Source organism: Lutra lutra, chromosome 9 (assembly GCF_902655055.1).
Source record: "Lutra lutra chromosome 9, mLutLut1.2, whole genome shotgun sequence".
NCBI classification, from domain to species: Eukaryota; Metazoa; Chordata; class Mammalia; order Carnivora; family Mustelidae; genus Lutra; species Lutra lutra.
In genome coordinates, this window is record NC_062286.1 from 133,876,835 (window position 1) to 133,904,665 (window position 27,831).

The 27,831-nt window shown below is 46.4% G+C and overlaps 1 protein-coding gene across 1 annotated transcript in view; it reads right to left on the bottom strand.

The window, feature by feature from the left end:
• Positions 1–15,515: 15,515 nt before the first annotated feature.
• NFATC2 (nuclear factor of activated T cells 2) overlaps positions 15,516–27,831 on the bottom strand; it is a 139,924-nt gene continuing 127,608 nt past the window's right edge. The window contains 1 exon segment of the mRNA XM_047744765.1: positions 15,516–19,418. Coding sequence (XP_047600721.1) covers positions 19,390–19,418 — 29 coding nt within the window. The 3' untranslated portion in view covers positions 15,516–19,389.

The following is a 27,831-nucleotide window of genomic DNA, read 5'->3' on the forward strand; positions in this document are numbered from 1 at the left end:
GGGAGACCGCTTGGGATTTCTGACTCTGGAACCATAAGTTAATTTGAGTTGTGTCAAGCCACTCTGGTTTGTGATCATTTGTCACGGGTCGCTGAGGGGAAGGGGGCCTCGGCCGTGGGGCGTCTTCAGTTAGGGCAGAAACACCAGGCACGCGTGCGCCGAGAGACGGAGGATGTGGGGGTTTTGTTTGGGGCTGGCCGTGAGATGCCGACAGCGAGGCAGCAGCAGTGTTTTGGGAGCTGGGGGGCAAAAGGTGGGGTGTGCAGGGCCTCGTGGGGGCCAGCGAGTGGGACAGAGGGGGCTGGCTTGCCCCTGACATCAACAGGGACGCAGGACCAAAAAGATGTGTGCTGAGGATGAGGCCATGGGGGGTGGGAGATGGGAAGGGGGTTCTGGGACCGTCGCCACAATGCTCCGAGGGGGCCTGGACCCACTCAGGGCAGTGCTGGTCCCCGTCAGGGCCCCTGAGGGTTGCCCAGGACGTTGGCTTGAGAAGGACTTTCTGCAAGGCCTGCTGTGCCCAGAGGGACCCTGGCCCCTCTGCCCCTTTCGGGGGAAGGGACAAGATGTAGGACAGGGCACGGCCCGGCACAGGTGTTTCTGCGCCGCAGCCTCTCGTGTTTGCACAATCTAAGGTAGCAAGCAGGACGCTCTGTCTGCGTCTGCCTGCCTCAGACCCTCCCGTGACTCACCTTGTCCGACAGACGCCCCGGCAAAGTCCTGTTTCACATTTGGCTGGTAAATGGCAGTGGGCCAGCCGCCCTGCTCTTGTCTGTCCCTGAGGAGCTGTCGAGCCCAGCAGCAAGCCCTTTACAGGCAAGAAGGCGGCTGGTGGCCGCAGAATGCCAGAAGGCAGATACCAGCCTGGCAGGCTCCAGGATTCGAGGGAATAATGGTCTTTATTGGCGTCCGCAGCCAGGAGAACTGGCTCTTTCTAGAAGATGGGCTGGAACACACTGGTGTGTAATTAGAAGTGAACACACCGAGCCATGTGGGACAGAAGAAAGGTCTCTCTTGAGTCAGATTAATAATAATTTTAAAAATTATTAAATAGTAGGAAACAATTTTTCATGCATTCCAGACAAGTCCGATGTTCTAAATGTCCCCTGCATATGTGAAATTCAGACATGTTTATTCATTCAGCACGCCATTCCGGAGGGCCTGTCGAATGCGGGGTCTAGGTGTGTGGCATCACACAAAGACCGTCCTTGCACTAGTGGAATTGACAGGTGTACAAGACAGACTGTAAGCAAACAAGGAAGGGGTTGTGCAAACAGGAACATGAAGGGGTCGTGACGGGCGTGTGTGTCAATCCCACATTATCTGGGGGTCAGGGAAGTCCTGTGAAGAGGAGAGATTTGCTCAGAGACCTGAAGAATGAGGGAGAGTCCGGTCCATGACCCTCTGGGGGTCAGAACATTTGAGATCCTGGGAGAACAGAGGAGGCTGGAGAAAAGTTTTTGTCTATGCAAGGATTAGAAGAGAGTCAGAGGGTTTAGCCAGAGGGCAAGTCTGGAGAAGTGGTTGGCAGGGAAGATCGCTGGAAGTCTTGCCAGCAATCTGGATCTTTCTAAATGCACAGGAGGCGCTTGGTCCCATGACTGGCAGGACACCAGGGCTCTTGCAGTGTCTCAGACCCAAGTGGTCAAGTTGTCTGTTCCAGGTTTGAAATTAAAATAAGGAAGTGGTGTCAGCAAAATGGCACATAGGAGCTTTTTACCCTCCTTCTCCCACAGAGCATTGATTTTTTTCCCCCCAGCTTTATTTAAGTGTAACTGACAAATAAAATTGTAACCTAAAGTTACAAGGTAACTTGTAGGGATTCTCCCTTCTAGTTAATTAACACACCCCATCACTTCACATACTGACCTTTTCCTGAGTCGGAGAACATCTGGGTTGTCCTCTCTTAGTAAATTTCAGGTCTACAGCAGTGTTGCCAACCATCACATGGTTGTACGTTAGACCCCAGAACGTACTCTCCTCACAGCTGAAAGTCTGTACCCTTTGACCAGCTTCTCCCTATTTTTCCTGGCCCCTGGTAACCACTTTTCTATTGTCTCTTTGAGCTGGACTCTTCTAGATTCCACATAGAAGTGAAACCATGTAGTAGTCTTTTCATGTCTTTCCATGTGTGCCTACCTTCACTTAACATCCTGCCATTCAGCTCCATGTTGCTGCACACAGCACGATAGCTTTCCTTCTCGTGGCAGAATAATATTCCACTGTGTGTAGACACCCCTCTCCTTTGTCCATTCATCCACGGACTGATGCTTCGGTGGTTTCTGTATCCTAGATACTGGGGAAATTGCTGCGGTGAACGTGGGAATGTAGGTCTCTTTCATTTCCTTTGGATCTATACCAGAAGGGGGATGGCTGGGTCACCTGGTAATTCTATCTCTAAGTTTTCAAGGAAACTCCGTACTGTTTTCCACAGTGGGTGCACCAGCTTCCAACCCCACCAACAGGGTGTGAGGTTCCCCTTGCTTCCTCACCAGGGCTTCTCTCTTGGCTTTTCCATCACTGCCATCCGAACAGGTAGGTATGAAGTAAGGTCCCCCCATTGGTTATAATTTGCATTTCCCTGATGGCACGTGATGCTGAATGCCTTTTCATGGACCCGTTGACCAGGTCCATGTGTACTTTGGAAAAACATCTTATTTAGTTACTCTGCCCATTTTTAAAACTGGATCATTTGGTGGTTTTGCTGTTGTGTAAGGAGTTCTTCATGCATTTTGAATATTAACCCCTTGTTAGATTTCCAAATATTTTTCTCCCATTCTGGAAGTTGCCTTTTCATTTTCTTGATGGTTTCCTTTGCTGTGTGGGAGCTCTTTTAGTTTGATGTAGCCCCATTTGATGTTTCTTTTCTTCTTCTTTTTCTCCTTTTGCGCTTGTTCCTTGTGCTTCTGGTGTCAAAATAAAAAAAAATCTTCACCAAGACTGATGTCAAGGAGCTTACTGCCTATATTTTCTTCTACGAGTTCCGTGTTTTCAGGTCTTATGTTAAGGCTCTAATCCATTTTTAAAATTTTTTTAAAATTAAAAAAAATTTTAAAGATTTTATTTATCTGACAGCGCCAAGTAGGCAGAGTGGCAGGCAGAGAGAAAGGGAGAAGCAGGCTCCTGGCTGAGCAGAAAGCCCCATGCGGGGCTCAATCCCAGGACCCTGGGATCATGACCTGAGCTGATGGCAGCCGTTTAATGACTGAGCCACCCAGGCGCCCCTCTAAGCCTCTTCTGAATTGATTTTTGTGTGTAAAATGTGGTTCCAGTTTCATTCTTTTGCATGTGGCTGTCCGGTTTCTCCAGCACCATTTATTAGAGGGACTATCCTTTTCCCGTTGTCTATTCTTGGCTCCTTTGTTGTAAATTAGACAGCCATGTATGCATGGCTTTTCTTCTGGACTCTCTCTGTTCTCTTTCACTGATCTTAGGTCTGTTTTACGCCAGTACCGCACTGTTTTAATTACTATAGCTTTGTGATGTAAGTTAAATCAGAAAGTGTGATGCCTACAGCTTTGTTCGTCTTGCTCAAGATTGCTGGGGCTAACTGGGGTCTTTTGTGGCTCCACACAAATCTTAGGATTCTTTTTTATTTCTGTGAAAACTACCACTGGAATTTTGAGAGGGTTTAAGTCTGTAGATCGCTTTTTGTAGAATAGACTTGGGATATTGTTCTATTTATTTGTGTCCTCTTCAAATTCTTTCACCAGTAATTTCTAGTTTTCGGTATATAGATCTTTTACCTCTTTGGTTAAATTCATTCCTAGGTATTTTATTCTTTTAGGGTGAATTTCTCTTTCAGACAGTTTGTTAGTGTATAGAAATGTGATTGACTTTTGTATAATGAATTTTGTATCCTGTAACTTCACTGAATTTATTCTAACAGTTTTTTGGTGGAATCTTTAAGATGTTCTATATATGGAATATCCTCTGCAAACAGAAACATTATATCTGATAATGAAATACAAAGGATCATAAGGGACTACTGTACACAAATATACATCAATATATTGGGTAATCTAGAAGAAATGGATGAATTTCCAGAAACATACAATCTGTCAGGACTGAGTCCTGAAGAAAAAGGAAATCTGAAAAGACCAATTACTGATTTAGTCTCCTTACTAGTAATTAAAAATCTCCCAACAAAGAAAAACCCAGCACTAGATGGCATTACTGGTGAATTCTTTCAAACATTTAAAGAGGAACTAGTGCCAGTCCTTCTCAAGGTCTTCAAAAAAAAATTGTAGAGTAAGGAGTATTTCCAAATTAATTTTATTTTTATTTTTTTAAAGAATTTATTTATTTATTTGACAGAGATCACAAGTAGGCAGAGAGGCAGGCAGAGAGAGGGGGAAGCAGGCTACCCGCCGAGCAGTGAGCCCAATGTGGGGCTCGATCCAAGGACCCTGAGATCATGACCTGAGCTGAAGGCAGAGGCTTAACCCACTGAGCCACCCAGGCGCCCCCAAATTCATTTTATGAGGCCCGCATTCCTCTGCCACAAAAGCCAGACCAAGGACCCTGCAAGAAAAGGCAACTATGGGCTAATATCTCTCATGGACATAGATGTAAAAATCCTCAACAAAATACTACCAAACTGAATTCAACAGCACATCCAAAGAATTCTACACCATCATCAAATGGGATTTTTCCCTGGGATGCAAGGATATTTCTGTATACACAAATCTATAAACATGATAAACTCCTTTAACAAAATGAGGGATGAGAATTAAATTCTCCATCTCCACAAATGCACAAAAAGCATTTGACAAAATTATCCTAATGATACAAACTCCCAACAAATTAGGTACAGAAGGAATGTACTTCTCATTCAGCTTGTTAAAGGCTCTATGTGACAAGCCTACAGCTAACCTCCTACTCCGCAATGAAAAGATGAAGGCTTTTCCTCTTAAATTAGGAAAAAGACAAGGATGTGCAATCTGATCTTCTATTTACCACAGTACTAGAATTCCTTGCCAGAGCTATTAAGCAAGAAAAAAAGATACAAAAGGCATCCAAATTAGAAAGGGAGAGTAAAATTGTCTGTGTGCAGATGACTCAAAAAAAAAAAAGTATAAGAATAAATGAATTCAGCAAAATTGCAGGATACAAAATTAACAAAAGTCAGTTATGTTTCTATACATGAACAATGAACTATCTAAGAAAGAAACTAAGAAAATGATAACCTCAAAAAGAATAAAATACTTAGGAGTAAATTGAACCAGGAAGGTTAAAGATCTGTACACTGGAAACTAGAAAACATTGAGAGACACTGAAGACAACCCAAATAAATGGACAGATACCCCATGCACATGAATTAGAAGAATTGTTAAATTTTCCATGCTATGTAAAGTGATCTACAGATCCAAAGTAAGCCCTAAGTGTCCACCAATGGACAAATGGTTACGGAAAATGTGGCACATATACACAAGAGAGCATGATTCTCATAACTGAAAGGTATCTATGAGGTGATGTGTGTGTGTGTGTGTTAAATGGCTTGATTTTGGGGAGTCGCTTCAGTGTTTGCCTATATCAAGATACCATGTTGTAGACCTTAAATACATAGAATTCTTATTTGTCAACCATACCTCTAGACACTTGGCAAAAACCTGAAACACAAGGGAATCCCTTAGAAGGCTTTAAGCGAGGGTGGGACACCTGAATTCTCTTTTAGCTGAGTCTGGCTGTTGTGTGGTCCCTGAGGACAGGAGTGGGCCCAGGCAGCACTCAGGCGGGCAGAAGATCATGGTGGTCCAGAGGGCGTGAAACCACGAGTAATTGCCGAGATGGACGAACCACAATTTGCTGATGTGTGAGCCTTGGGGACAGTGAGGGATTCAGGATCACTCCTGGGGTTTGGACTGCAGAATGCTTGGGTAGTTGCCACAGACGGATGGGGAAGCCTGGGTGTACTTGGAAGGCCTAGGGGTGGGGAGAGAGGAGACTGGGAACTGGGAAGGTCCGGAGGCACTTTGAACTAGAAATGGCTCATGGCTAGCAAAGTGGAGAAGTCACAAGGGCCATTGCGGAGGAGTCTGGGGAGGGCATAGGTGAGGGTAAACTCTGGTGCTGAGGTTGTCCTGTGAATGCTTTCCCTTGAGAGCCGTCCTGAGCGCAACTGCAGAGGACTCTTGATCAGATCCCAGCTACCCTCTGACACTTTGAGCACCAGCAGCAGTGGTTGTGGGGGTGTTCGCTGGGAAGTCCCAGCAGGAACTTGTGGAAGGCCACCATCTCCCAGGCCCTAGAGAATGGTCATGACCAGGTTGTCCTTGTACTTCATGTCTGAAGTTCATTGTACTTTGTGTGCAGAGTTTCAGGGTTTGGAATTTCTAGTGAACCAAGAAATCCTGGGCTAAGGCAAAGGTTTCCATGTCTTTGGTGATAACTCCACATTGGGCCATTTACCAACTTCGACTTCTGAGTTCTACCAGGATTGGGGGGATGAAGGAAGGGACTGCGTACAATTTTAGAGTGGATAGCCCTTTTTAGAGAAAGTTTGGTCCAATCTTGTTCAGCAAATAGGCCTCCTGTAGTTCAATCAGCTACCCAGGCTCCTCAAACAAAAATGACTTTGCTTTCATTTCTTTTTTCCTTTTTAAAATTTTTAAACTTAATTCCCACATAGGTAACATACCATGTTTATATTAGTTTCAGGTATATAATGTAGTGATTCAACAGTTCCGCACGTTACTCAGTGCTCATAACCGTACTCTTAATCCCCTTCACCTGTTTCATCCATTCCCCCACCCACCTCCCCTCTAGTGACTGATTTCACTTAGCAGTACACTCTCCAGATCTATCTATGTTGTTACAAATGGCAAGATTTCATTATTTTTTTATGGCTGAGTAATATTCCATCATGTATGTACAACACATCTTTAGCCATTCATCTGTCGATGGACACTTGGGCTGCTTCCATAATCTGGCTATTGTAGATAATGCTACAATAAATATATGGGTTCAAATATCTTTTTGAATAAGCGTTTTCTTTTTTTTTTTTTTTTTTTTTTTTAAAGATTTTATTTATTTATTTCACACAGAGAGATCACAAATAGGCAGAGAGGCAGGCAGAGAGAGAGAGAGAGAGAGAGAGAGGAGGAAGCAGGTTCTCCGTTGAGCAGAGAGCCCGATGCGGGACTCGATCCCAGGACCCTGAGATCATGACCTGAGCCGAAGGCAGCGGCTTAACCCACTGAGCCACCCAGGCGCCCGAATAAGCGTTTTCATTGTCTTTGGGTAAATACCCAGTAGTGTGATTATTGAGCTGTAAGGTAATTCTATTTTTAATATTTTGAGGAAACTCCATACTGTTTTCTGGAGTGACTGTACCAGTTTGCATTCCCACCAACAAGACACAAGGGTTCCTATTTCTCCACATCCACCCCGAACTTTGTTGTTTCCTGTCTTTAAAAATTTTAGCTATTCTGACAGTTGTGAGGTGATAGCTCATTGTAGTTTTGATCTACATTTTCCTGATGATTTATTAATGATGTTGAACTTCTTTTTATGTGTCTTTTGGCCATCTGTATGTCTTGGAGAAATGGCTGTTTGTATCTTCTGCCCATTTTTTTTTTTTTTAAAGATTTTATCTATTTATTTGACAGAGAGAAATCACAAGTAAGCAGAGAGGCAGGCAGAGAGAGAGGAGGAAGCAGGCTCCCTGCTGAGCAGAAAGCCCGATGCGGGGCTCGAACCCAGGACCTGGGATCATGACCTGAGCCGAAGGCAGCGGCTTAACCCACTGAGCCACCCAGGCGCCCCTCTTCTGCCCATTTTTAATTGGATTATTTGGGTTTTTTGGTGTGGTGTTGTATAAGTCCTTTATATATATAAAGTATTTATATATATATACTATATATATATTAATCCTTTCTTGGCTGTGTCCTTTCCAAATACATCCTCCCATTCAGTAGGTTGTCTGTTAGTTTTATTGATAGTTTCCGTTGCTGTACAGAAGCTTTTTATTTTGATGGAATCCCAATAGTTTATTTTTGCTTTGATTTCCCCTGCCTTGGGAGACATATCTAGAAAAACATTCCTACAGTCAATGTCAGGAAAATCACTGGCTGTGGTGGTTTCAGGTTTCACATTTAGGTCCTTGATCCCATTTTGAGTTTACTTTTGTGTATGATGTGAGAAAGTGGTCCAGTTTCAGTCTTTTGCATGGAGCTGTCCAGTTTCCCAGCACCATTTATTGAAGAGCCTGTCTTTTCCCCATGGCATATTTGTACCTCCTTTGCCAAGGATTAATTGACCATATAATCATGGGTATATTTCTGGACTCTCTATTCTGTTCCATTCATCTATGTGTCTCTTTTTCTGCCAGTACCATACTATTTTGGTTACTACAGCTTTGTAGCATATTTTGAAACCTAGGATTTTGATACCTAGTTTTGTTCTTTTTCAAGATTGTTTTGGCTATTTGGGGTCTTTTGTGGTTCTGTACAAATTTTAGGATTACTTGTGCTAGTTCTGTGGGAAAATGCTCTTGGTATTTTGATAGGGATTTCATTAAATCTGTAGACTGCTTTGGGTAGTATGGACATTTTAACAGTATTTATTCTTCCAATCCCAGTATTTTGTCCTCCAATTTGTGTCATCTTCAATTTCTTTCACCCATGTTTCATACCTGTCGAGTACAAATATTTCACCTCCTTGGTTAAATTTATTCCTAGGTATTTTATTATTTTTGGTGCAATTGTAAGTGGGATTGTTCTCTGAATTTCTCTGTGCTACTTCATCATTAGTGTGTAGAAATGTGGTGGATTTATGTATATTGGTTTTGTATCCTGCAGCCTTACTGGATTCATTTATCAGTTCTAGTAGTTTTTTGGTATCTTTAGGGTTTTCTCTATATAGTATCATGTCATCTTCAAACAGTGAAAGTTTGGGGCACCTGTGTGGCTCAGTGGGTCAAAGCCTCTGCCTTCGGCTCAGGTCATGATCCCACATCGGGCTCTCTGCTCTGCGGGGAGCCTGCTTCCTCTTCTCTCTCTCTGCCTGCCTCTCTGCCTACTTGTGATCTCTGTCAAATAAATAAAATATTAAAAAAAATAAAACAGTGAAAGTTTGATTTCTTCTTTACAAGTTTGGGTGTCTTATCTCCTTTCTGTTGTCCAGTTGCTGTGGCTAGGACTTCCAGTATTATGCTGAATAAAAGTGGTGAGAGTGGACATCTCTTTGTCTTCTGATCTTAGAGGAAAAACAATTTTTCACCATTGAGGATGATGGTCACTGTGGGTTTTTCATATAAGGCCTTTATTATGTTGAGATATGTTCCCTCTTGAATGGATTTTGTATTTTGTCAAATGCCTTTTCTGCATCTAATGAAATGATCATGTTTTTTTTTAATCCTTTCTCTTGCTGATGTGATGTACCACATTGAATTGCAAATATTGAACTACGCTTGCATCCCAGGAATAAATACCACGTGATTATGGTGAATGCTTTTTTTTTTTTTTTAATGTATTGTTGGATTTAGTTTGCCAACATTTTGTTGAGGATTTTTGCCTCTATCTTCATCAGAGATATTGACCTATAGTTCTCTTTTTCTGTAGTGTCTTTCTGGTTTGGGTATCGGGGTGATGCTGGTCCCAGAATGAATTTAGAAGCTTTCCTTCCTTTTTTGTTTTTTGGAATCGTTTGAGAATAGGAATATTTTTGGAATAGTTTGAGAATAAATAGTTCTTTAACTCTTTGGTAGAATTCACCTGTGAAGCCATCTGGTCCTGGGCTTTTGTTTGTTGAAAGTTTGTTGTTGTTTATTTGTGGATTTTGGGGTCTGTTTTAGGGTGAGAGCGAGCGAGAGAGAGAACACAAGAGAGAGCAAGAACAGGGAAGCGCATAGGCAGAGGGAGAGAGATAATCTTAAGCAGGTTCCACACCAAGCATGGAGCCCCACTCGAGGCTCAGTCTCATGACCCTGAGATCATGACCTGAACCAAAATCAAGAGTCTGAGCCACCCAGGTGCCCCTTGTTGGGAATTTTTGATTACTGATTCAATTTCATTGCTGGTAACTGGTCTGTTCAAATTTTCTATTTCTTCCTGCTTTAGTTTTGGGAAGTTATATGTTTCTAGGAAGTTATTCATTTCTTCTAGGTTGTCCAAGTTGTGGGCCTATAATTTCTCATCATTTTCTCATATAATTTTCTCTGTATATGTATAGTGTTGGTGGTTCTTTCTCCTCTTTCATTTCTGCTTTTGTTTGAGTCCTCCCTCTCTCTTTTTTAAATGAGTCTGGCTAAAGTTTCTATTTTAGTAATCTTTTCAAAGAATGAGCTGGTTTCATTGATTGTTGTTTTAGTTTCTATTTTGTTTATTTCTGCTCTAATCTTTAATATTTTCTTCTACTGGTTTTGGGTTTTGTTTTTTTGTTTTGTTTTATTTTTTGTTTTTTGTTTTTCTAGCTTCTTTACATGTAAGGCTAGGTTGTGTATTTGAGATTTTTCTCCCTTCTTGAAGTAGACTTGTATTGCTATAAACTTCTCTCTTAGAACAGCTTTTGCTGTACCCCAAAGATATTGGCCCATTGTGTTTTCATTTTTGTCTCCATGTATTCTTTTATTTCCTCTTTTGATATCTTGGTTGATCCATTCATCATTTAGTAGTCTGTTACTTAACCTCCATGTCTTTTGTAGTTTTTCCCAGATTTTTTCTTATGGTTGATTTCTAGTTTCATGGCATTGTGGTGAGAAAAGATGCTTGGTATTACTTTGATCTTTTCGAATTTGTTGAGACTTGTTTTGTGGCCCAGTATGTGATCTATTCTGGAGAACACTTGAAAAGAATGTGTACCCTGCTGTTTTAGGATGAAATGTTCTGAATATATCTGTTAGAGCCATCTGTCCAATATGTCATTCAAAACCACTATTTCCTTACTGATTTTCTGTTTGGATGATCTATCCATTGTTGTAAGTGGGGTGTTAAAGTCCCCTACTATTATTGTATTACTATTGATTACTTCGTTTGTAATTAACTGCTTTATGTAATTGGGTGGTCCCATGTTGGGTGGATAAATATTTACAATTGTTATATCTTCTTGTTGGTTTGTCTCCTATATGATTATATAGTGTCTTTCTTTGTCTCTTGTTACAGTCTTTGTTTTAAAGTCATTTTGTCCAATATAAGCATTGCTTCCTTGGCTTTCCACTTCCATTTGCATGATACATACTTTTCCATTTCTTCGATTTCAATCTGCAGATGTCATTAGGTCTGCAATGAGTCTCTTGTAGGCAACATACAAATGGGTCTTGTTTTTGTTTTTGTTTTTGTTTTTTATTTATTTATTTTTATTTATTTATTTATTTATTTATTTGACAGAGAGAGATCACAAGCAGGCAGAGAGGCAGGCAGAGAGAGAGGAGGAAGCAGGTTCTCTGCCGAGCAGAGAGCCCGATGTGGGGCTCGATCCCAGGACCCTGAGATCATGACCTGAGCCGAAGGCAGCGGCTTAACCCGCTGAGCCACCCAGGCGCCCCTGTTTTTGTTTTTTTTTAATCCATTCGGTCATCCTAAGTGTTTATATTGGAACATTAATTCCATTAGTGTTCAAAGTAATTATTGACAGATATGTATTTATTGCCATTTTGTTATATGTTTTATGATTGTTTTTATAGTTCTTCTCTGTTTCTTCTACAGCTCTCTTGTCTCACAGTTTGCTGGTTTTCTTTACTGGTATACTTGGGTTCTTTCTCTTTGTTCTTTACATGTCTGTTACTAGTTCTTGATTTATGGTCACCATTAAGTTTGTATCCACCATCTTCTGCATATAGCAATCTCTGTTAAGTTGATGGTTACTTAAATTTGAACCCATTCTTTACTCCTCTCCCCTCCATATTTTAGGTTTATGGTGTCATACTTGGTGTCCTTTTATTTTTGTGAATTCCCTGGTTTTTATAGATATACTTGATTTTACTGCTTCTGTGTTTCCTACTGTTATTCTACTAATGGTTTCTCCTTTCCACTCAAGAGTCCCCTTTAACATTTCTTGTAGGGCTGGTTTAGTGGTCATGAATTCCTTTATGTTTGTTTGTCTGGGAAACTCTTTATCTCTCCTTCTATTCTGAATGGTAGCCTTGCTGGATAGACTCCTGTTGGCTGCCAATTTTTCCCTTTCAGCACTTTGAATATATCCTGCCATTCCCTTCTGGCCTGCAGAGTTTCTGCTCAAAAATCAGCTGATATCCTCATGGGGCTCCCCTTGTATGTGACTGCTGTCTTTTCTCTTGCTGCTTTTAAAATTCTTTTTTTTTTTTTAAAGATTTTATTTATTTATTTGACAGACAGAGATCACAAGTAGGTAGAGAGGCAGGCAGAGAGAGAGGAAGGGAAGCAGGCTCCCTGCCGAGCAGAGAGCCCGATGCGGGACTCGATCCCAGGACCCTGAGATCATGACCTGAGCCGAAGGCAGCGGCTTAACCCACTGAGCCACCCAGGCGCCCCTAAAATCCTCTCTTTATCTCAACTTTTTGCCATTTTAATTACTGTGTGTCATGGTGTGGGAATCCTGAAGTGGATTTTGTTGGAGGATCTCTCTGCCTCCTGGATCTGGATTTCTGTTTCCTCCCCCAGATTTGGGGAAATTTCAGCTGTTATTTCTTCAAATAAATTTTATGCCCCCTTTCCTCTTTTCTCCTTCTGGGATCCCTATAATGTGAATGTTATTACACTTGATGGTGTTGCCAAATTTCCTAAGTTTGTTTTCACCTATTCTTTTTCTCTCTCCTGTTCAGTTTGATTGCTTCCCATTAGTCTGTTCTCTAGGTCCCTGATCCATTCTTCTGCTTCCTCTAGTGTATTGTTTATTCCCTCTAGTGTATTTTCAGTCTAGTTATTGAGTTCTTCATCTCTGATTGATTCTTTGTTTTCTGCCTCCTTGTTAGGAGTCTCACTGATACCCCTAACAACGTTTGCACAAGTCTACTTGCACAAGTCTGCCAGGAGGAGAACTGGGGTAGAGGCTGGTAGAGGGGATGTGTCCACAGGAGAACACGGGGGGCAGGGCACGCTGTTAGCAAGTTAGGTAGGGATTGTTGTGGCCTTGCTGTTTCCCATGGGTGTGTAGGCTGGGGGACAGGGGGAGGGAAATGACACCCACCAGCTCCTTTGTTCCTGGAGAAGTGTCTCTTTTCTCTCCAGCACAAGCTCTGAGATTAGTAAACAGATCTCCTCCCATAGACCACAGGCAATTTGCAACCTGCTGCTTCTCTATGTCCACGAGCTGGTTTGTTGTGCTGTCTCTTTAAGGGCAAGGACTCGGCCTCCTCTCTCCTCCCAGCTCTCCCAGAGCCTGTTGATTTTTAAAATTCTAGGTTTTAAGCCCTGCAGATTGTAAGAACTCCTGAAATTTGGCCCCTCCAGTTTTCAAAGCCAAATGATATGGGGCTTTGTCTTTCCCACGCAGGCTTCCTAGTCTAAGTCTGTTTCTCTTCCCTCTATGCACCTGTGGCAACCTGTGGGCAGCCCTGTGGTCCATTTACCTCCCAACTGCGTCTCTGCCCTTCCTACCCTCTTTGATGTGGCCTCTTCTCTACCTTTACTGTGGAGAGTGTTCTGTCCTTTGTTTCATTTTCTGGGTTATTTACCCTGATGTGGCTGTTGCCTGTGAGGCAAGCTTATGGTCCCCTTACTCTGACATCTTCCCCAGAAGTCTGGCCTTCATGTCTTAACGGTCCCTGTGGTTATGCCTGCTTCCCAGGATTATTTCCTATTCAACCTGCTCCTGCCAAGAAATCCATTTCCTTCCAACTTGTGCACCTGAAAATGTTGTAGTTAGCATTTTGCTTGCTTAAGTCTAATTGCTTCTTAATGTTCCCACTCGTTACTAAACCAGTGTTGTGTTTTTATTCCTCAGTACAAAACTACATCCTGCTGTTGCACGTAGCAAGATAAATTCACAGATTTGCCAACCTGCCCTGATTCAGAGAAGTTAGATGCCCCGTGAGCTTCCCTTTTATTTCAGGATTTGAAAATTGGATAAGCTCAAGTTTTTGGCTTTAACAATTTCATGTGAGAAGTTCAAGATCTATTATCCGTGCTCTGAATGCTTTCTTCCTGATACCAGGAAAGTGAGGTCCAGCTTTAGGTGAATCTCAAATTTGCCAGATGATAGGGTATTGTATGAACAGCTAATTATTGTTATGTTAACAATGCCCGTGATGCAGGGACCATTCTTATCTTTATTTTACATGTAGAGAAACCGAGGCACAGGTTAACTTGTGTTTACCAAATGTGAGTCAGAAATAAACACAGAACACAGACTTTATTTTTCCAAATGGCTGTATAGTTTTATCCTTGTCCTCTGCCTAAGGTGATTGAGTTTCTATTCAGGAAGAGCAGCATAAAATTTTCAGAAAGTTAATTTAAATACAACTAGCGTACACAGCTATAGCAAAAACTGTAAGGGGGCAGAATTGCCCATAGAGTGTATGGGCCTGGGGAAATTGTTTTTATGGGGATCCCGTCTACATAAGCAATTTGGGACTTCCTCAGATCAATGTTTCAGCACCATTCTGGTGACCCAATACTACATGATCCCACAAAAAAATTAAACTCTTTACCACAAAGCTCTTCCGGAAACCAGGTTGGACCCCCAGGTGGATGGGTGCTAGAACTCTTTGGGGCATCTGGTTGACCTTGTGCCCCAAGTGGAAAGAGGAACCAGCCGGTCTCAGCCACCAGAGGGGACCACAGGTTCCAGTAGCCAGAACCCATACAGGGCCCTGTGTATGCTTGGAACACCCCACCCATAAGGCACTGCTGCTTCCAGGCCCTGGAAGCAGGGCTTGGAAAATCCCCAAGAAGGCATTCCCGAGGCAGGGCCATGGTGTGGGAGAGTGGTCTGCAGAAGAGGACCTGAGGCGGGGATCTGGCTTCCCTGGGAATTCAGGGCAGCACTGACCAGTGGATGAAGTTTGAACAATATTAAGACTTAAATAGTGATTACTTGCAAACCTCTTGATAGCTAAAGTACCAAAGTGGGGAAAGAAAGCTGTTTTAAGGAGGAAGCCAGCTGGAAAGTTCTAGTATTTACAATATCTAATTCTGTTTGTGGGTTTGGTAAAAGAGTTTTTTTTTTTTTTTTTTTTTTTAAATTGTGTAAAATGTTCAAGCAAAGAAGTGCTTTTCCTTTCCAGTGACCAGCTCAGCCTGGCTGGCTGGGAATGTTCTGCTGGACTCTGTGAGCTGGCCCAAGGGGACACTCAATCTTCTTTACGTAGATGCTAGTTCTAAACAGGTGTAGAGACCGATTAGAACAGAGCTGCTATGATGGGCGCAGGGAGAGAAATGGACGAACCCAGGATGACCTCATGGCTCCGTCACTTGGGGCACGTGGCTGCCAAGCCCTACCTAGGGTTAGATATAAAATGGATCGTGTCTACCGCCTAGAACTGAGACGAGGACTGGACATAGGGTATCTGTACACACGGCAAAGTTCCTTACAGGAACTTCAACTGCAAAGGGTAAATTTGAGCAGCCTCTCTAGCGAAGAAAAGATACACCAACGCAGCCATTGCTTTCAACCGTTTTATTGCTAAACTATCATGATACAAGCCGTATAAAAATACTTTACATATAGCAAAAATAAACTACATTAAACTGGAGATTAAAAACGTTTTGCATAGGAATGTGATGTATTCAAACTTCTTTAACAGTCGAGATTTCAAAAAAACCTAAGCCTTCCAGCACCGCCCGTTGCAGAGAATTCTGTTTGTCAGAGAACTCACAGGGCACTGTCAACATTTTCTCCCCTCTGAGGGCTGCAGAGGCAATGGGGGTAAGGAAGTTTCTTCGACAAGATGTTCTGGAGGCTAAGTTTGTCCCAACCCCAGCCTCTGTCTGCTTACACGGCCGCCATGGTGAAAATACCTCTCCACAGGGAACGGCTTCGTATCCAGTGCACCCAGCCCCCGGAGCCAGGAAGCTGCCAGGTGTTTGGTCCGCTAACAGGTGCATCAAGGCAGAATGCTCAGTGTTCCCAGCACCCCATCTCCTTTTCAGGGGGACTTGCTCAGGGACCATCTCCGAGGGAGGTTAGGATGTGCTGGGTACCTGCCAGGGTTATCTCTCCAAAAGCTGAGTGCAGGAAGGTTTATCCCAGCTCGTCAAGAATGTCACAACCCCCATGCCTCTTGTAAATGTGAACAAAATTGTTCGCATTTACAAAAAGCGGACCTCTGACAGCCTTTCGATTCTGAATGATAGAAAGCACTTGGAAAGTGTTTGACATGAAAATAAACACATTCAGTGACAACTAGAATACATCAGCTTCCAATCTGTCTATAAGGGACCGCTTCCACACTGGCCAAGGCTGGCTTCCTGAGACTGACGTCTTGGCTACTGGATGTAAACAAGAAAGGCCACATCAGTGCTTCCCAGCTTCTAGAAGAAATCAACCTGATTCATCTAGGGTGTGTCCCTGCTGGAAAACTCTGCAGGTCCTTTGGATAATGCACGGGGGAGGGGGGCTTATCTACCCGGATTTGGTTAGTTCTGTAAACAGGAGCCTGCACTTAGGGTTCTGTGAACAAGAACTCTTCCAGAATCCCATTACAATACAGGCAGTTTTGTTTTTAATTCAAAATCACCTACTAGGCTACTGCTGTGGGGGAATCTCAACACTTTACAATTCTCCTCCGTGACCAGATGAAGGCTCAGAGCTGAACTCTACATCCTCCCAAGCAAGCATCAGAGCATTCCTTCTTCAGCAAAGCCATCCCCTGTCTCCAGGGACGCTTTCTTCTAAGACTCTGGTGACTGACAGGCTCGGAGCTGGGTTTTTGGCTTTTGTTTGCTTTGCCAGCATGAATCACACAGTTTCAAGAATACATCATTTCCCTTAGGGGGAAAAAAAATCAACATATGCAAAAAGAAACACCTGAAAAAGATTTCAACCATTTATAAATATTTTCTAATTCCAACAGAGGGTGTGTGTGATATTTTCAGGACAGATAAAAGGCATAAACATACAGATAAGAAAATAAAATTTAATAACCTACTAATTTGGATCGCTCTTATATATTATGAAGCAGCAGTATTTTTGTACAAATACCAGAAGACTTGCAGACTTCGGAAATCTACTACATTCAGCAACACGGTAGATTTCTGTTGGTGGCGCTACCCATTTACCTTGGATGCAGCAAGTGCAAACCTCGACCTGAGATCCTTTCTATCACGTGCAACACACACATCTTTACCACTTAGACATCCTTATTTTTCTCCTTCTCTTAGAGGATCGTATTGCCTCTTCCCAGACTGAAAATATTTCATGAGTGATTCCTCTTGGCAAAATTTCCTCCTGGCGTTTGTTACCGACCAAACTTCCTTGATCGCTGTCAGTTCCTAATACCCATTCTCTCGCCTGTTTAGGTCTCAAAACTAATGCTTTGGTTTCTCTGTCTTTTGTTATTTGGTATAGTTGTTTATGGACATGCTTCCTCTACTATCCAGCTAGGAGGTCTTAGAAAAAGCTTGTGTGTGCATTAGATGCACACACACACACACACGTGTGTGTGTGTGTGTGTGTGTGTGTGTGTTAAAGACTCTCAACTAGCGGGACCCCCTTTTCACGGACAGAGTTGGAAGATCGATGGAAAACACGTTAGCCCTTGTTCGCCCCATCCAGGCACAACGAAGCAGGGAGACTTTGCTACAATAGCAGGAAGGCACTTGGGTAAAACATTCAGATAACTGAGGAAAGGCCAAATTCCCTCATGTGCAAAAAAAAAAAAAAAAAAAAGAAAAGAAAAGAAAAGAAAAAAAAAAGGTTAAGGTTCCCAGCCAGGTCAAGGGAGAACAGATCACTCACCAAACACTTTAACTCTTCCCCAGGGAAGTCAATATTGCTGGAGAGAAATTGCTTTATGTGAAGCTGCTGGTGTAAGGAAACTTTTATTAATTAGGAAGAATTTCACATCCCAGAAGTTCTGCAACAGCGGTCAAGCTCTTACTGGCATTTTGTATAAAAGAAGGATTTTGCCAAACTTTGGGCTTGAAGAGCGGCCCCTCCCCGTTGTTGGGGAAGATAAATGCTAGGTCTCCACTGAAAGGTGGAGGGTTCTCATCCACTCTCCGCAGCACCAGACCCTCCGGGCCGTAGTCCCCAAGCCTCATGCTCCTGGCCATGCCGTGGGGAAGGTTTCATCTTTGCGTCACCTTGACAAGGAAGCCGGGACTCCAAAAGCCCACAGCAAGCCTTTAAAGGCTGTGATTCTCCTCCTAGGCTTCTACCTAGCCAAGCTGACTGAGAAATCCCCAAGGAGAGCCTTTGGAAGAGTGGCAGGAATATTTATGTTCTGTGTGGATGACCGGGGAGCAAGCAGAGTGGCTGAAAACGAAGCCCTGGCTTGTCCCAGGGCGTCCCCAGGAAGGTAAACAGGAACACATCTGTGCGATGAGAAACTCCCCTGCGGAGAACTTTGAGAGTTTTAGGTGTTTGCAAAAACTGTACCAAAGGAGGAAGACTCTGGAGGACTTGGTGTGTGCAGTAGAGACAATGGGGGAGAAAACCCCCCCCATACACCCCTTCGGGGATGCTCCTTCTGACTGAGGGAGGCACGCGGGTTGATTCTTTTCGGCGCAGATAAAGCGGCTAATGCAGACAGGTGTCTTGGGATGGAGGGGCGCTGGAGATGGGTTTGGGTAAAAAAAAAAATAATAACCAGTGAACTTGGGGCCAAAGCCCGAGCTTGCTGTCCTACTCGCAGGCTAGGCCAGAGAGGGAGTTCAACCCTGGTCATGGGGGAACCCACTTAGAGAAATACTCAGGCCTGCCCACCGCTTGCCTCGTTTCACACTTCACAAAAATCCCTGCACCGTTTTCGTGGTTTTTTTGGTTTTTGGTTGTTTTTTTTTCCCCTTTGGTTGCTGTAGCTCTTCTGGGATTCCTTTTCACAATTCAATGCACATGCTTGAGCTCTTCTTCACCTGTTCATGGAAAAGCGCTCTGGCCACCAGGGAGAAAGCAAGCGAGGCTAGCAGAAAGCCCTGGGCCTGCAGGCCTGCGGAGGCCGGTGCTCACGCCGCGGGCCGGGGTCCCTGCTCCAGGCCCGCCGCTCTCTGCAGGGGTGAGGAGCAGCGGGCCCAGAGAGCTCCCCCAATCCAGCCACCTCGGGCTGGCTCTCGGAAGCGGAGACAAAAGTAACAAACGTGGACACGTGTCATAACTTAAGGCTGAGTTTTAACCGGTCATTTGGTGTGGGCCAGACAGTCTTGCTTCAGAATGAGGAAACTGACCAATAAGGGTTCAGCCGTGGCCCGACCATGGCCGGGACCAAGCGGTCCCTAAGGAGGACGATCCGGCTTCTGTTTTTTTCTTCAGCCCGGATGCCAGGCCCGCTCGGGTCACGTTCCTTGGGTGGCTCTGTTTGAAAACTCCTTTCCTTCAAAAGGTACAGGAGCTGTATCTGTGACCTGGAAAAATGAACGCAGGGCTGGGGTTTAATCACGGGGGCCCACATCTTCCAACCCCCAGCCCAGCCCACACCCCAAGCTCTGGTCACTCCGTTCTCGGGCCGGTCCGGCGTGCTGTCTTGTGTGTTTTGCTCAGCAGGCACTTAAGGTTTTTGGATGGGACACCAGGAAAGTCAACCGAGATGCTCTCTGGGATTTAAACCCCAAATCAAAAGGCAGAGTGTTCTCTCTGGTGTTTTACACAGAGAGGTGGCGAGCTCCTTAATCGAGAGTCAGCTTTCTGCCAGGACCTCGTCCCGCGCATGGCCTCCGGGCCAGGAGATGTACAGTAAAGGAAACAGAAGGTGAGGGCAGTGGAAGGCTCCCAGGGGTCAGATACGGAAGGTGTCTTGCTAATGGCATCTTCTACGTCTGATTTCTGGCGGGAGGTCCTGAAAACTCCTTCCTGATAATTTCATTAACTACAAAAGAACAGAGAGAGAGAAAGAGAGAGAGAAGGGGCGAGTGAGCGGGCACCAACAACACGGATCAGCTTAGCTTTTCTAGAACCGGAACAAGGGGGCTGCTTTTTAAAACACGCTTTTGTTCTGATAATGCATCTGATGGTTTTTAACCTAAGAAATGCTTTCCTCTGCTCTTTTTTCTGGAGGATGATATTTTGTGCTAGAGGGGTTTGTGAAGGTAACTTTAAACATCCTGGCAGAGATGGCGCTGGGCCGGAGGGCAGGTGCTAAGTGTGTCCCGTCTCTCTGTTGACTCCCAAACCCCTTCCACTATTACAGCGTCCAGAAAAGCCCTACTACGTGACTCAACCCTAGTTGACCCCCACAGCGTACGGTTCTCAGAAGAGGGGCCTTTCCACAGATAGCAGATGGGAATACCAAAACGACCAGCCATTGTGTAGACAAGATCTCTCTCCACACAACCAGGAATTCCTCCCCTCAACACACACACTAGTGAAGGATCACACTGTGAGTCTTCCAAAGGGGAAAATGTCCTCTGAGGGGGTCTGGAAAATTCGGCCACCCCCTCCCCCTAGCAGGGACCCAGGAATGGGATGCCAGCCCCTGGTATCAAGAACCTGTCTATCTTCTCCCATCTTGGTGCCTTATCCAGGGCTGTGGTCCCTGGAAGAAAGGCAGTAACCCTTAATAGGGGGCAGCTGGCAAAAAGGCTTCCTTCGGCTTTCTTGGTAAAAGTTGCTCTCAGTGGCATCCCAGACCCAAGGCAGAGGTGTGTGTCCACCGTGGTTTGTGCAGTGGGATGCGTTGACTGGTCCCAGGGGCAGGAGAGGAGAGGAGGGAGGGAGACCCCTTTTGGGTGCCACGGAAGGTCTCTCAAGTTCTCCCGCAGCCCCTCCCTGGCCTCCTCAACCTGCGGGTTTCATCTTTGCTTTTGTCTCTAACCGTTGAGATGTGCTCAAACTCTCCCCATATTCAAGCTGAGCCCTCCAAGGTCCAGTGACCTTTCCCAGAAACCCCCACATGGATGAGCCCACAGGCCCCAAGGAGGAGGCATGTGCAAACGCCAGAGGCAGTGGCGTTGAGCCGCAGCAGCGTGTCTGAGCCTCAGCTCCCGAGCTCTGACAGCATGTCTTGACCTCTCTGGGCCTGTGCCTTGCACTTCCCAGGGGAGCAAACAACCCGTGCACACCGTTCAGTCCCCGTGAGGCACGGAGGTCCGTGCAAGCTCCTCGCGTCCGCCTGGTCAGTGGTGTTCAGCCGCTGTTGCCTATGATCGGGATGGGCCCAGGCTCTGGGTCGGGCTCTGAATGAGTACTTTGCCCTGCAGGCCTCCGTTTGTGCTAGAAACTAGTCAAGCACACGCTCTGTTGTTCAGATACAAGGTGGGAGTCTGGGCTCTGGAGCCCGCTAGCCAGGGTTCGCATCTCACCTCTACCGCCTCCTCACTTGCTGAACCTTGCCTCAGTCTCCCCATCTGTAAACCATGTACAAAACCATCCCCCCTTCCTTCCAGGGGTGTGGAGGAGCTTGGATAAGCTAATGCAAGTGCGGAAATGATCACCATGCCTAGTATGGCGGTGTTCATAGTATGGTGTGCGTTATATCTACACCTTCGACATGCTGTTGTTTGTCTGTTAGAACTGCAAACTGTGGAAGTGGATTCATTAGTAGCAACTCCGAGGATGAATTCATAGGCAGCGAACCAACATTCAGTGGGCACTTACTGTATACCAGGCACCAGCCTGGCTGACTCCCAGGGGCCCTCAGGCAGGAACCCCACGAAGGAACCCGCCCTCGTGCGCACCCCGCCAGGGCCTGGACTGCCCAGAGGCCTTTGTGCAGCGGGGCAGGGAGGCAGCAGTGAAAGCAGAATGGGAGGGGGGCAGTGTGGCTTCACGCGGAGCTTTTCAAAGCCCGGATTCTGAAGGGCTTCCTGTTTTCTCAATCTAGGAAACCAGAGGAGTCAATCCCTCATGGAAACTTTCCATCGCCCTGGCTTTCTAAAAATAGCTGGGAGGCAGCAGTGTTGGCACCAGGACCCTCGCTAAAGGGTCGTTTCCCTCCTCAGAAGGCAGAGGCCGGGGCTGGGGCCCAGGAGAGGATGGAAGGTAGGAGACGCAGCCAGCAGGCCCATGCGGCCTTCCCCTCCTGCCTTCTGAAAGCGACTTCCAGGTAGAAGCTAATAGTGGCGTCTGGAAAAGCTATGGACACGGTGCACTCAGACCTTCATGGGGTTGGGGCGGGGGGCAGGGAGACAGCTGTGCACTCCAGCCCCTAAGGGAGGCCTTAAACCCCACAAAAACCTCTCTGGGTAGAGGAACCTTCGCTTGCTGAAACCTCAGAGTCTGCTCCCCTGGCTGTGAACAAGGAGAGAAAGTTCCACAGCAGAAGAACCTGCTGGGCTCACCCCGCGGCAGCGCAGCCCCGTGGGTCTGGGAGCCTGGAAGGTTTCTTTCTTTTCCACCACTTCCTCCAGAGCCTGGCGTCCTGCCTGTAGGAGGTCTCCCCTTCACAGCCAAGGGTAGTGGAAGAGTGAGTGAGGCCACCCTGCCCTTTGAATTGATGCCCCGGTGCCCACCATGAAACCCCTCCTTGGTCTTTCCCCAGCTTCTGTCCTTTAGGGGGAAGAGGGTCTCCAGGCTCAGCCCTGTAGCACGTCATGCTCGGGCTTTGGTCTCACTCCCTTGCTCTGTCCTCTTAAGGTCTCCCTCATGCAAACCCTGCTCTGGGTCCCACCTGCTTTCTTAGGGGCCCTGCAACGCCAGCTCCCTGCACCCTGGCTGGCCATTGGGTTTTCACCTGTGCCCACTAGGCCTCTGCCCTGGCTGTCTCCCTTGCCACCTCTAATGCCTTTCTCCACACTCCTTCATTCAAGGCTCTGCTCCCCCTCCTCCAGGAAGGCTGCCTGGGCACGCTGCAGTGTACACCCAGAGTCCCGCTCAGTTTCACTCTCCCTCTATCTTCTGCAGTCATTGGTTCCTCCAATTCACCAGCTAGTGCTTTGGCTGTGGTCTTGTTCCCCACTGAGTCTTCAGCTTTTAAGCAGGACATCAGGACAGAGGAAGTGCTCACTGACACTTCATGAGAAAGAGGAAGCTCAGGGGGATTAAGTAGCCTCAGGTCCTACTGACAGCTCTGGGCTGGGCCCCAGCTCTGACTGAGGTCTGAGTGCCAGGCTGTGGGTCAGCGCTCTGCATTTTTTTCATCTGGTAAATGTTTGGAGCAACTCTTCTATGCCAGCCTCTGTATCTTTCCTCCCACTTCTTCTCAAACTGGGCCATGTGCATTTCTGCAACTAGCCCCTCTCCTTGTCCCAGCCCTGACTTTCCTCCTGCCCCTGTTTCAACGCCACCTTTTCATGGGAGCCATCTCCTGCTCCCACCCTCGGGTCCTCACTCCCTCTGAAAGCAAATACTGAATTCTCCAAATGCCTTGCTTGCATATTCCTGGGCCAGGTTATCTGAGTTCCCTGTATCTCCACAGTGTTCTGGATAGCACCATGCACACAGCAGGCACCTAATGCATGCATCTCATTTCCACCCCCCACTCCCACCCCCAGGGATCCCGCATCATCAGCCTAGGTCACTTGGTTTGGGGAAGCACATTTTCCTCTGTCACCTTATTGACAAATGGGTTGCCTGTCTATTACTTATCTGGAGCCTTTTCTCTACAAAAGAATATAAGCCATTCATATTTAATGGAAGCTAACCATGTGGCAAGCACCGTAATAAATGCCAAGTTTTCCTTATACCAAACCCAGTAATCCTATCCTTGTTCTACAGATGGAGATAGGCAGTCACCAGCCATGCTAAGTGACGGCATCAGAATTTGAACTCGGGACCCATGTATTAACCTCAACACTGTACAGCTACACAACTGACGAAGATGCTGTGCTATTAAGTTCAGGAGTCATCACCTTCACCTTTCCTCTGTGGCCCTGGGGTCCTCTGTGTCCGGAAAAGCTAAAGGCAGCCTTTGCTAAGTTAACAGCCGTGAAGGCCAAGTGCCGGGTGGTTAAGTTGGTCACGGAGTATCACTTTCTCAGAACACGATTGAGGCCAATGGTGCTGACTCTACCACAAGCTCCCCTGACCTTTTATCACCCTCTGAGTGAGGGCTGTGCTGAAAACACTGATGGATGTGGGTCCCACCTCAGGATGATTTCTAAGCCTGACACCTGAGGCTAAAACCAGACAGGAAGAGATGGACAGATGTATAATTATAACAATACTTACGTCTTTCTCTTTAAAACTCAAAAAACAAAACAAAACAAAACAAAAAAAACCAACCTGGTAGCATAATAAGAAAAATATAACTATTCTAATAACATGGCTGTAGGCAAAAAAAAGTAGACGAGGGACCACCAAGCCTTGTCTATCAAGGGCCAGACAAAACTGTTCTCCGAGCCCTGGGCCAGGTGGCCCCTTGCTCAACTGCTCAGCTCTGCTGCTGTGGTGTGAAAGCCACCACAGACAGCATTTGTGAGCAAATGGACATGTCTGTGTGCTGATAAAACTTTATTAAACCGTAACAGGCTGGGGGGGCCAGATTTGAACAGACCAATTACCAACTGGCCAGAGACTTCGCGTACCAGCCCCTCGTCCATACCCATGGCAGAGAAGAACAGGGAAGTGGTGTTTCCTTCACCTGCTTTTGGGGAGTGGCAACTGCAGAAGTCAATGCCTCCTACTGGTGAGGCTCATCCAACAATTCTAGGTGTTTATTTCTAAAAACCTGGGTTTCTGTTAGCATCCCACTCTGCCCTAGGAATTTTCTGGTTCACTTGAAGGGGACACTTGCATGCCGACTTCCTTCTCTCAACTGAGCGCAGAGGTGCTCAAGCATCACCTTCCAGAAGAATGCTCAGACTTGCATATGGAAAACCACGCCGATCTACAGTAGGTCTAATTTAAAGGGCTGTGAGGAGTCCTTTTGACTCTAGGCCTTGCCCCCTTAATTGCTGAGTTTGGAACTTCATCACCTGAGAAAGCAACAACAGGAAGGAGTGGACAGACCCCATCCTGCTTCTCTCCCAAACCTCAAGCATGTGTTCTAAAATCTGGTTAGATCACGTGAGTGCCCACGAGAGTCTGGGGCCGGCCACAAAGGCCACAGCCAGAAAGATGCTCCTGGGGCTTGGATGGGAACGGGGGGGGGGGGGGGGGGGGGGGGGGAGGCTGCGTCCTCCAAGGCCCTGACAGGTACAGCCCCGCCCCCACCCCCATCCCCCAGCGCTTCGCCCTCTTCACTCCCCAGACCCAGGCTTGGGGCAAGAAGGCAGAAGCAGAAAGCACGGGAGTTGTGCCCTGTCTTGTCCCAGCTGCTGGTGGGGAAAGTGGCTTGGACAGCGGAGCGTGAACTCCAGGCCTGTTTTCCCCACTAGCATGTGGAAAGGGGCTGGGAAAGAAAGGCAGCTGATGGCCTTGCCCTGGGACTTCAATATCGAAACGGATGATCGGTCCTCTGAGAACAAAACTCTCCCCAGGCTCTGTGTTTTGCTTGCTAAGCAACTTCCCAGCCTCCGAGGCCTGCTCTGCGGGCACTTGGGAACAGTGAAGAACTTTCTGCAGGGGCCAGGCCAGACGTTAGAGGCTCAGTGACAAAGACCAAAAAAAAAACAAAAAAAAAAACAAAAAAAACCAAAAACCCTTGACAGGCCTGAAGCCCAAAGCTATGGGTGGGAAAAAAAAACCCTTGACAGGCCTGAAGCCCAAAGCTATGGGTGGGGTGCGCGGTGGTAAATCCCCCTGGGGCCCTGACCATGCGAGCCAGCCTGCTGCAGTTCCGAGGCCCCCGTAAGGTCAGAAGCATCGCGAGGTGCTAATACCAGGGAGGGGAGAAGCACATGCAAAAGGCCCTTGAAGAACTTCGGTTAAGTGGCTTGTGACAGTGTCTGATAGTCCCTGCTGGGGATCGTGCCAGGGCTACACCCCCTTCCCCCTGGCCCCTTTCGTGCTGCTCCTGGGAAGGGCTAGGATCTCTGCAGAGCCAACCCTCCGGGCAACAGGATTCTGGGGACCCCCCACCTCTTCCAAGCCCTCTGCAAACGCAGTAAAATTCACCAGTGTGCTGCTGCTCATCGGGGCCTTGGTGGAAGGAGCCCACTTTCTCTGACAAACAAGCCGTTCAAAAGCCACAGCCCAGGGAGCCGGGGAGAGGTCAGGAGGCCTGTAACCCCCCCTGAGCCCACGGGCTGACTTCTGGGGAGGGCTCACCACATGCAGGCCGCCGGGTGTGCGGGTTCTACCCAGAATGATAGAGGCTCCGGTCACAGCAGTGACATCTCCATAGCAGAGGGGCAGAAAGTGGAGCATCGGGCCTTACTGACCCGCGGGGGCCTCCTGGGCCCTGGGCCGTGGAGTTTGCAGTGGCTCCCAGGCTCTTCTCTGCAGGCCCAGAATCCCGACTCCCTGGAGGGAGGTCGAATGCAGGAGGCTAGCTCAGGGGCACTGCTGGGTTCTGCTGGGGTCGGTGGGAAAACCCCTCCACCTCGGACCAAGCACAGCAGCCGTGGAGAGCAGCTTACAGGCTCCTCTGCCCTGCCTGGCTTCCCTCGGTCCCCAGCACAGAACGCCCCTCCTCTGACACACGGTCTGACTTAACCAGATCCACCGGGCAAAGCTGCACAAAACCAAAACAGAGCTGGTCCCCCGCAGAGCATGACCGACTGTTTAAATGTAGGAGCAGGACCTGGCTGTGCGCTTCCTGGCAGAGGCGGAGGCGACCCCTGGGAGAACATGCAAATTCCCAGAGCCTCATCCCCACCTCCCCACCCCAACGTGGATACTCCAACTCCCAGACAGTCTTAGGAAAGTCCCCCAGGGGTGTCCCCTTACGATGGGGTGGGGGGTCCAGCCCTTAAGAGAAGGAAGTGTGGTGTCTATGAGGACGGTTGGAAAAGTTTTCTTCTACAAGTATTTCAAGTTAAGGAAACACACAGCTGGAAAACAAAAGGAGAAGCAGAAGATGTCAATTACCTTTAACTTTGATTTCTTGGATCAAAGATCACAGTCATTCTGTTTCATAATATGTTTTGTATCCAGCTAAGGTGTGTGTCTATCAGCTCTGAAAAAGATTTGCAAAACCATTTTTGAGAAGAAAAAAAAAATCACCTTTGATCTCTATCATGCTTCTAACTCATGTTAATATCATCCATGGAATGAGTAGCAACCCTTGGCCGAGGGCCACTGAGAACCCAGGACAGAACTGAACCCTCTGGCTGTAGTTTAAGCCCACATTCTGCATCATCTTAACAGCTGTGCCAGAATTAACCCCAAACCAGTGTTCAGAGGCCCTGAGAGGAGGGACTTGGTGCAAAGAAAGGAAGGTCTCCGAGATCAATGGGCATCAGCAAGCGTTATGCAGGTTTTCTTTCTTCTAAGCTACCCGAAACAGCCCTGGTGCCTCCCTAGCCGAGCGTTGCAAATCAGGGACAACCAAAGAGGTAACGTTTTAAAACTCTAGCTTCTGCAGTCAAAGGAAAAATCAGCATTTCATGAAAAATCTACTCAAAAGTAATCCTCCTTCAGGCTTTTCTATATGCTAAACTGGAACCCTGGTTCCTTCCTATAAGTGATCTAACCCCAGTGTGCATGCAAATTCATCAGACTGCACGTTCTTTTTTTTTTTTTTTTTTTTGGTTGATGATGAGAAAAAGTTACTATTTTTATTGCTCCTACCCAGTCTGAGTGCTGAAGGCCCTTACAAAGGGCTCGTGAGCTATCTACATTTCAAGCCATTCTCTTAGATCAGATTTTCTCTTCAATTTCAATAGGCCATACACTCCCCTCTACCATCCCCTTTAAATGGACAAAGTCCAAGGCCAGGGTCCGTTTTGAGTGCCTGCAGTTGGAAACCTTTCCTGGGATTAATTTCTTACAGGGAGTGACCCAGCCTTCACTAGATAGAGCTTCATCGGCTTCAGGATGCTCTTTGGATCTCCACGAAAT